Raw genomic sequence first — 11,084 nt, forward strand, 5'->3', positions numbered from 1 at the left:
AGATTTAAACTGGCTATTTAGTCTTGTTTGCATACTTGTCGGAGTTCTTCCATAATTAAAAGAGTTGAGTAGCGTTTTAACACACTCCATCTTAACTCCCAAGATTATCTTTTGGTCATTATCACACAATGACCTTGATCACTGCACACAGCTGACGGAGGGATGCCAGTTCAGTTAGATGGAATAAGGCTACATACCAACGTGACTCCTGCCTTGTGCTAAGTATCATCTGATTTCATGAGTCTGGGGCTGAATTTCAAACATTTCTAAAGCTAAACACCTCTCCAGGGAAGTCTTTCTGAAAATGTAATTCATTTTTACTCTTGTGACTTATTATTAAGATTATGATTTAGGTAGGTTCATGATAAATGGGTTAAACCATCAAGAAAATGGTAGTGAATTATATTAAATCGTCATATTTTTTGACATACTCATACACTAACATTTTGTTGGATTATACAATATTCATTACTGTGTGGTGCTGCGGTGGCTCTGCAGCGTTTGAATGATGCCACCAGATCACCACTTCGATAGAACTGTATTGATCAGATAGGCTAAAAGCAAAATGACACCCCAGTAGTGAGAAGGTATTCTGCACATCTGTGATATTTCAGGCACCTCAATTGCAGCTGTTGCAGTTTCCTCTTTGTGTGCGCTAGCATTTTTTAAAATATTCCTTCCAAAATGAACTTAAATTAAGAAATGTATTAAATAGATCCAAGCAGAGAGCTGTGACACTATAAGAGAAAGGCCCGGGCTTTGCCCTGGTTTTCTAACCATCACTGATCAATAACAACTATTGATGCCTCCATATGTGGAGCGTCACCTTTGTATTGTGTGGGCAGTCATTAGAACATAATGAATCCATTAAACTCAAAAACAAACAAAAATATTCAGATTAATGTAGACTTGTAGGTGAATTCTGGTTTTGGTTATGGAGGGAGATGTTTTGCTATACTTTAATTGGTAAATGTATTTCATGGAATATTTTCTAATTTAGCCACAGGTCACATGTTTCAACCTTCGTCACAAAAGGCTATATCTAATCCCGACATTGTCCAGCAACTACCTAACATGCACTCCCTACATGAATGTTCTTATATAAGGTGGCATTTAAGACATTTGACACCTCACCATGAGAATGTAACACAAAGATCCACACAACTTCACAACGTCTACATACCAACAAAAAAATACACACACGTACACACAAATTTCCCTCATCACCTCCTCAAGCAGCTGTCATCAGTCATCCTGTGACACTTCAACACAATCACAAAGATAGTAAACCTGAGAAGTTTTTCATTTAGTAGTGTTGGCAGGAGCTACAGATGAGGTCTCAAGGTCAGCACTCCCTTTGTTCATGTTTTTTTATTAGCTGAACATTTATAAAAACACAAGCCTGGGAAAGTTGGACTTCATCATATTATTTATGTTATTGACAGAAACATGCTTGAGTGATCTTTTTCTTGTATAGACTGCTTGAATCAATAAAACTGTTCTTCCAAATGCAGGTGGTTCTCTACCTACGAACGCAGTTGGTTCCGAGAGGTTGTTCGTAAGCTGAATTATCCGTAAGTCGTTATTTGTTAAATTTCAATAATCACCATTTGAGTTCATTTAAATTCCATTACTACTCGAAATACAAAAATAATATTCCCTAAGACTTACCAGAAACTATTGCAGAACATTAAAAAAATCAAATAATGAAATAAAATACAGGCACATTTAATTTCAACGTAAGTCATTCTCAATTATACGTATACAGTAAAAATGTCCAACGAAGCAAAGCTTCACACACTGAGACACTCAAGAGACAAGACAAAAACAAGAGGAAGAGATGAGTGTTGGAGATCTGAATGTACATAAGTCGAATGTTTGTATCTTGAGGACTACCTGTAATAACAAACTAAATTTAGCCCCGGCTTTGCTTGTGCCTCGTCTGGTGGCGTGTGTGACAATTGAAATAACAACGTAACTCAATTGTAACTCCAATTAATATGCTGTCTGCATAGCATGCAGAACTGACCCTGGGTTTTGTTTTTTTTGTTTTGCGTGATTCATCTTATTTACTCTAGTTTCCATTCTGAACAGACCTGACATTGTTGTTATGACTTTCTTAATGTTTTAGATGACATCCAGCACCTAAAGTGACCTGCAGTCAATTAGCAGCAGCAAGTAAAGAGCAGCTGCAGACATAGGCATGGACATGCCATAGTTTGCACGAGTTTTCATTGTTTATTTATTTTGCCGTGATTTATATTGTTTTAGATTCTGGTGAAAGTATTGGTTAAATATATCTTCCAATTGTATTCCAAATCCTATTCATACCATATTATATCCTACCTGTGTGTATAGAGATATTCCTGCCACATACAGAGTGACTTTTACGTAAATCCTCAGCGGATTAAAACCATTTGTGAGATTACCGAAGTCAGGAGCACAGCTGTAACCCACAGTATATCTGTGTCTCCACAGTGAGACGTACTGCCTCTTAACCCCCACCTAACCCTGGGTTAGGGCTCATTCCAGTCCTTTGTCTGAATTATGCTTCCATTCTCAAGAAAAAAAAACCCCTCCTTCCAGTCTATTGACATTAATCTACAATAATTTATTGATCAAAGCCTATCCACCTGTTCTCTACTGTATTCTCACATAAAATAAGGTCCTTTTTTAAGTTACCAGAAGGTTTTCTTAAGGATATACGATGCACCTCTCCATTTTAATTCTTGATATATGTGGATAGTTAGGTGTGCGTTCAAAATTAGATGTTTATGTTTAGTTCCGAAATTTTCAGGAAATAAAGAAAATTATTTTGTGTCTTTCTGTTTCTGCTCACAGGCTCCATCATTCCACAGGTACACCTGGGTGAAGCTTTGCTCTTTGTTGTGAGTATAGTTCTTGAAGTCAAAATCAACAAAAGAAAATTGCCAACCTGTTTGATCAGCAAGATAATTCAATAGCAATCCAAGGACTATATGAAATACACTATAAAGACACTACAAACGGTAGGTTTCTGATCACCACCTATTTGAATATTTACTACATGCGTCACACTTGTGATTTTATGAATATGAATTTTGAATAGATGCACCAAGTTTACGAGGTATAAGTATCTATGGAACAGAATAACTACTGAAGCATTTGTTTCAGCGCAGATTTATCATATCATATCTGAAAGATTTTAATTTTTATTCTTTTCCTCTATGTTTGCTCTTTTCAAGACCTGCAGTGTGTCAAACAAGAAGCTCCAAACAGCAAGCAAACAACCATCATCTTAGCAAAGTGACCATAAAAATAGTTAGACTCTTTTGTTGTCTCCTCCTGAGATACTTCCATCAAAGCTCATTGGTTTACTGAGAATGTGTCTTGAAGGGAAGTCAACATCCAAGCAAAAATGAACCCTTATGTCACCTCACACTTCAGGAGGGATCTTTTTCCTCATTTCCATTTGTTGGACACATTCATTTACCCTGCTTCTTCATGCTGAATGAAATTACATCTTTGTTTTTATAGTTATAACACTAGCTCTTGTCTATGGTATTTCTATTCAGTTTGTTCTCGGCTTAGTGCGGGGTTTAGTTGGGGGTTTGATTTCCTCCACTATTCCAAAGTCAATGACTGTTGATACAAGATAATAGAGTACCCTGGAAATGGTTTAACAAGGTAAATACATGGCAGGCATGTTCTTTCATTGCACAGATTTATTTTGTTTAAAAATGTAAACACATTTTAAAGATTTTTACAGATTAAGGAGTTTTTCTTAGTGTTAACTACCATATATTGTACAATGTCCCATGCCAGTTGTTGTTTTCACATTGTAACTGCATATCTATTTATTTGTTGAGTCTCTTTGATATCCATGAAGCTTTTTTTAATCTGGTTCAAAACAGATGCTCAGTTAAAGACTGCAGTCGACAAAGTCACTGGTTTCTCTGTGGCATACACCTGACTTACCATTATCAGCCCCAGACCATCAAACAATTCAGAAAGCTTCCTCAGGTGACCTGTATGCTAACCCCCCCCATATAAGTCTTCCAGTTAAACACAATTGATGTAGGAGATAGATCAATGTAATCTGCTTCTTGTTTCCCTTGTCATCTTTTGTCAAGCACAGGATGTTTCTGTTCATTATTCTTGAGCTGTATTGAGGTATGTCTGCTTTTTTGAGACAGTAATTGTTGCAGATGGTTGGTCACGGCTGTCTAGCTCTGCTCAGTTATTGCCATACAATAGTCTATACACAAAACAAGTCTTCAGAATAGTTTGAAATAGACAATGGCCATTCAACAGATCTATAGAGTATGTGAAAGGCAATGTGAAATTGTTAAGGCAGTGACATGAAATGACACATAAAACATCATTGTTTCAGTTCAGCCCATCTTATTGGAGACATTACTAGTAAAGACAACCACAAGGAGCAAGACCAGTTTAAGTTTTCTGAAACAGATTCATGAACTTAATTCAAATATTTTCAGCGCTTTATTGAGGATGTATTAGAATTAAATTATAATTAATGGATCATACCAGTAGGTATACAATGTATTGAAAGTATTGTGTTCTTTGTTTTTTCATGCCCACACCAAGGGGCTGTGGTACTGGGAAAAATTTGATCGTGAGAATTTGCATGTTTATTGATTTTTCTTTTATTTGACTGCATGTTTGAAATATTTTTTTTTCTGCATATCATACCATTTGCATTTGAATTTGATTGCATGTATCATGTCACAGTGTTAGGAAGATACCTTGTAATGGGCAGTATATCCGTAAAATGTGTCCTATTCCTTTGCGTAATTAGTTTGTAGCTTTTAGCAATAGATTTCTGCTTGAGTCTTCATCTTGATTGCTTACAACAGAACACAATCAATCCTGCACGCTATTGTAATGTCTGCTGTGATATCCAGCCCTGCAGTACCTTTCCTTGTCATGGGAATTGTTGCAGTCATGGAAATAGACTCTGGGGTCTGCTTTCCGTTTTCAGCTCACCTCACTTTATATACTTAGACATAATTATTTGAGGACATCGGTTGTCAGTGACTGCATCAACAGGACTTGTGGACTACTGTTACTACTTTTGTGCTGAGAAATCTGTTACTGAAAGCATGGACGGTGCTAAAAAACATTTTCACAAAGGGAAAGTCAACAAGTGACTGAATAATGACCAAGGAGGGAATCATCATTGGGTTGACCATTGCAGACAAATTGTCTCTGGATTAATAGAGACCAACTGTGTTGTTAGTTCCATACACTTCATTGGACAAGGTACTTAATCAGATCAACGATCATTTAAAGGCATCTTTAGAGACTTTTTAGCACATAATGGGAGCGGCACGTGTGAAACGCCGCTTCAGTGCTGTGGTAGATGGGCCAGTGGAGGAAGAGGAGGTCATGAGGCTGGCACAGAGTGCTGCAGATACGGCTACGGTAGGGGGGAGTCCAACTGGGTCAGGGACCCCAACAAACTCCTCCCCAATCCATGTCCTAAACGGCAAAAGTCGTCCTCTCCACAGCAACACGAACAATGCACGGAGGCAGAGTGCCATTGGAGAGTCAGTTGGAGGAGATTCAGGAGAAGGTGAGGTGAGAGCAGGAGGAGTGTACTCTGGGCTAAAGAGTGTAAAAAGCAGCAGTATAGGAGGAAGAGGTAGAGGCCGGTCATTCTTGGACCAGGGTTCATTCTCTTCCCCCTCTACTGCCAGTCGTAGACGCACCAAACGCTCAAACCGCCGGCCTCGACAACGCTTTGTGGGCAAGGACGGACGCTGCAACGTCACCTTCGTCAACATGAGCGAGAGGGGCCAGCGCTACCTCAGCGACCTCTTTACGACCTGTGTGGACATTCGCTGGCGTTGGATGCTCGTCATCTTCACCCTCTCCTTCCTTCTCTCGTGGTTGCTCTTTGGATTTGTCTTCTGGCTCATTGCCTCCGCGCATGGGGACCTCTCCATTGAGCTTACCCCCAGTTCAAGCTCCTCTTCAGCATCGGAAGAAGCTAGGTCTGGAGGAGAGTCTGATAGAGAGGCAATGATTGAGGAACAGTGCTTCCTCCAAGTGAACAGCTTCATGGCCGCCTTTCTATTCTCTTTAGAGACACAGACATCCATCGGTTACGGATTCAGAAGCGTGACCGAAGAATGTCCCCTGGCGGTGGTGGCGGTCGTTTTGCAGTGCATTATGGGCTGCATAATTGATGCCTTCATCATCGGGGCAGTTATGGCAAAGATTGCCAAGCCCAAGAAACGCAACGAGACATTGGTGTTCTCTGATACAGCTGTGGTTGCACTGAGGGATGGGAAACTCTGCATGATGTGGCGGGTTGGAAACCTACGCAAGAGCCACCTGGTAGAGGCACATGTTCGAGCACAACTATTGAAGGTAAGTGATGAGGGATTTAAAATGTTCAACCTTTTAACAAAAAATGTTAATGTTTGTGGAAAAAAGTGTTGGTTAAAAAATAGTCAGCATTTACCCCATTCCCCATCTAAGAGCTAAGAGAGAAGGGACCAAAATTTTTGTGTTTTCAGATAAGGGTCAAAGAAGTTAATTCAAAACAAAGTGGAAGGAAAGGAGGGGGGAAAGAAAAACAATGTACAAAATATAGAGGATTTGCTGTTGGTGATGCTGTTGGAGAAAAAAGGTTGTGGAGGAGAATGGGAGACACCATCTGTCCTGTATTCTGTAGACTGTTGATAATGACACCTTGTTTTATTTTCCCCCAGAGGCTAGGAAGATTTACTATGGATTATCATACCCACAGTTCTTAAACTGAAAACCGTCATTGCGCTGTATGTGGATTAGAGCATTGTGCTGCATAGTACGTGCTTACATTTACTTCACTTTCTGGTTTTATTGTTGGTAGTTTGAACATCTTTATTTCATGTAGATGGTTGTGGTTATCAACACTGCAGTGCATGTAATTGTGTGTACTGCTGGAGTTGTCCACTGGGTCAAAAACTGGAACACTGAGGTCACGGCACAGATAATTTCATTTCCCTTAATAGAATGACCATATCAAAGTTCAGACAGGGCAGATGGGATTAAGTTTACAAAGATCATAAAAATACAATTCTAAATCCTGGTTGTAGATATAGTTCTATGGTGAGGGTTGGGTAAGAAATAAGCTTATGCATGAGTGGTATGACTCAGGACTTTCCAAAACATATAATACTAATACTGTACATGCAAAAAACTAGGCTTTTTCTCAGGATATTTTAATTTGTGTGTTTTTAGATGACATTTGGTAATTATGTTTTATGAACTGTACACCCCATTGTTAAATTTTATTTTAGCCAAAATTAGAGTGTTTCTTGATCATACTCTGCCTGGTATTTGTTTTATTTCACATCAAAAATTGTTTCTTGTCTCCATTTAATATTTATGTACAAGTCAAGATCAATTTGGCAAGGACTAATGTGAAAAGTTGCATGTGCCAATTAGTGACGTTATCCTACTTTCTTTTTTGAACTTCAGCCAAGAGTCACAGAAGAGGGAGAATTCCTTCCTCTGGATAATGCTGACATCAATGTGGGTTTTGACACTGGCACCGACCGCATCTTCTTAGTCTCACCAGTGACTATAGTACACGAGATCAATGATGAATCACCCTTCTTTGAGATTGACCGAAAAACCCTGGAGAATGACTCTGAGTTGGAAGTGGTGGTCATACTTGAGGGCATGGTGGAGGCTACAGCCATGACAACACAGTGCCGTAGTTCCTATCTGGCTTCTGAAATCCTCTGGGGACATCGATTTGAACCAGTGCTCTTTGAGAGGAAAGAATGCTACCAGGTCAGGAAAATTGGACCAAATTGTCAGCAATATAATGTGAGAAAGCAACTAAAGTTTGTAGAGTAAAGTTATTGTTTTCTGTCTTTTTCTAGGTGGACTACTCTTTCTTCCACCAGACATATGAAATCCCAAACACACCTTCGTGCAGTGCTAAAGAGCTGTGTGAGATGAAGTACATTCAAAGTTCATGCTCATCATTTTGCTATGAGAATGAAGTGGCTCTGCAACTAATGTCCCCTGATGATGAGAATAACCAAGACCCTGAGTCTGTCTCCCCACCAACCCGAAGGCAATCCCTGGTAGAACATCTCAACTACAACTGAACCTGCAAGATAACAAGCCTTTAGTGCACCAAATACTGCTAAGAAGAGATTGTCAGACAGGTGGGAATAGCAGACCAAAAGAGACAGGATTAATGTAAATTAGGTCATGGATAGTAACGTATTACCACTGTTAGAATAAGTATAGGAAGCGCAGAATAGGACCAAGGCAGGAGATCTATTAGAATTATGAAATGTATTCAAGATCTTAACCTACAGAAAAGATAGTGTATAAAGACAGAGAGGATGTGAGAGATGGACAAACTGTGGGGAGTTGGAGGTTATTCTAAAGGGGAGATGGTTACTACACTGACGGCGTTGTGTGATTGGCCCTGGCAGTCTTTCAAACTTGTCTAAGGTCTCACATCTGGCTCATCACTACCACAACAGACTTATCAAGCTTAAACGCCTGCTGACAACAGCAACCTGCTGTGGCTCTACTTTGCAACTGCACCTCTGTCATTTGAGACTGCTGTCTGAAATGGATGACAGTGGATTTATTGAGGTGCAACTCAGGAATGTCCTCCAATATAATGTAATTTATCATTTAAATTCTTTATTTTCTTATGGTAAGTATTAATAGTGTATGCTTAGTGAAACTTTGTGTGGGTGACTGTTACGAACATTTTCAAACTTGTAGAGCCAAAACAGAGTGAAAGTAATGACACACACACAAAACACACACATGCACATAAATGTGTGTGTGTGTGTGTGTGTGTGTGTGTGTGTGTGTGTGTGTGTGTGTGTGTGTGTGTGTGTGTGTGTGTGTGTGTGTGTGTTCCTGCGTGTGTGTGTGTGCCTGCCTATGTGTATTATGTATTCAATGTTTAAGCAAATTTCAAGAGGCAGAAGATGCACAATAACAGTTTAAAAATGTCTTGGTACATGGAAGGCTGTTGACATTTCAGGCTGAATTCAAAGTCAAAGGGGTTGTTGTCATTGGTTTGCAGATGCGGTTAGGGGCTCACCATCACCTCCAGTATCAATAGAATGTAACTGATTAAATATGTGGGAGATGTGATCTGAAGATGAGGGCTTGTTTTGCTACCTTTTTGTCTCACATCTAAACCAGTGGAAGAATATTAGACTGAAAACCCCATTTGTAGAAAATGTTTTTGAACACCCATCTGTACTTCAAATGTTAGTCAGTTTGTCTCAGTCTGATAGCAATGTGGTGAGTGGTGCCTTCATGATAAGCAGTGATTCTGCTACTGCTGCCCTTCACTTTCAACAATTTGTTTCATATGCTTAAAGTTTGTTTTTACGAGATGTTTTTGCATTCTGATACAAATGCAGAGTTTTTTCAGTAGCATTAATCGTATATTGTTTTAAATAGATAAAAATATCTGCAAATTCATGAATCTCTCTGTGAATCTGCACAGTAACTGAGTGGTGTTCATATGAACGTGCATTGGTAACATGAGATACTTTTACTTGGATTCTGACATAAGTAATAGTTTTAGTTTTTAGTTTTATTACAAAGCACATGAAGTAAACTGGATTATAAGACTTGAGTAAATAATTGAAGACAGGTATGGCAAACAGTCTGAGAACTCTCTTTGTTCTTTTGCAATCAAATAGTACTTGAAAAACTAATACCACTAACAAAGCTAACCTAAGGAGCTCAAAGTGTTGATATATTAGATTTTACAATTACTGTTAATGCTGTTTTGCACTTTGCCTTGATTCTCCTTGGTGGCCACCAAGCAGAATCTTTTTAAACACCCAGGAAAAAAGTAGGGATGCGGATCATTTGGTCAATCATAATTCACTGAAAATATAATACATTTTCAAATCATGGGTTTTTGTATTGCACATAATGTAAGATACACACTGTACTGTAATATTACATGACCATACAATTTTAATGAAATAATGAGACGAGATTAACTCTCATCCAGGGTGTTCCCTCTCACATGTAGCCAGCTGAGATAGGCTGCGGCAATAGATGAGACTATTACGATCATCTCATCTACAACAAAATAGATAGATGGACTACTCGATTGTAACTATAGCTTTAATTTTCAAAGAACAGGACAACTGTTTGCACCAACATTGAATTGTGACGTAGGCCCTGAATCGGGGAATGAGTACTTCATAATGACACAACACAGTGTTATACAGCTAATAAAACACAGAAATTAAATAGCAAATATTGTCTGCTTCCTTATTTGCTCTCCAAGTAGCTCTTATTTTTACTAAAGTACTTGTTTAGTATATCTAGCATAATATTTGTTTTATTTCAATTAGAGTTTTATATTTTTTGGTGTTTTAAAGGAGAAAAACTTGTCATTACTAATAAACCTGTCAAATCTTTCCAGTACAGGAATAAGTTTAGCAATATTTAAACTAATGAATAAATCTATAACTATCTAGTTATTATTTAAATAGCTCTACTTTTCCAGTTAAAGGGTTGAATTCATGCATTTGTTTTAATGTATTCTTGCTGTGTTGTCAAAATTAAATTGATAAAGACAGGTTTTGCAAATTGATGCAATTAATAATAGGACACATTACACACATTTATTTCCTCAGCAAGTATGATTAGTATCAGTAAATCATTGTTATTTCATTATCTTCACAACGTAGATCTGAATTTTGGCTTGTGTTTTGTTGTATTAGTGACAATAAAAATTAGGTGTAAAAAAATATTAAAATGTGTAAATTACAGATACCTGAAATTTGTTTATTTTAACTGATATGTTTTATGCTGTGCAGATTTCAGACTTCTTAATAAACATCTTGCTTTCATCAATAACCAAAATCTTGGGTCAGCTTCTAACTGCAGTTCTTCTATTTTTAAGAAAAAGAGCATGCTGTGGTGTCTGTAATCTTTTCACAGTGAATTCATTGTGGATTTTCCCTGACCATCTGAATTAGGCACCTGGAGTCAGATCATTCCAAGCGAAATGTTGGCTGTGTTTGGATGAAGAATCCAACTAATCCGATCCCAGGTCAGTGTCTGCAGACACTTCG

The 11,084-nt window shown here is 38.3% G+C and overlaps 1 protein-coding gene across 1 annotated transcript; it reads left to right on the forward strand.

Annotated features, from left to right (window-relative positions):
- The first annotated feature begins 4,196 nt into the window (after positions 1–4,196).
- Positions 4,197–10,811, forward strand: kcnj14 (potassium inwardly rectifying channel subfamily J member 14). The gene is made up of 3 exons (XM_068324785.1): positions 4,197–6,375; positions 7,471–7,788; positions 7,881–10,811. The coding sequence occupies exons 1-3, from the start codon at positions 5,320–5,322 to the stop codon at positions 8,109–8,111; spliced, it is 1,605 nt and encodes a 534-aa protein (XP_068180886.1). The 5' UTR covers positions 4,197–5,319; the 3' UTR covers positions 8,112–10,811.
- Positions 10,812–11,084: the final 273 nt, after the last annotated feature.

Source organism: Antennarius striatus, chromosome 9 (assembly GCF_040054535.1).
Source record: "Antennarius striatus isolate MH-2024 chromosome 9, ASM4005453v1, whole genome shotgun sequence".
Lineage (NCBI taxonomy): Eukaryota > Metazoa > Chordata > Actinopteri > Lophiiformes > Antennariidae > Antennarius > Antennarius striatus.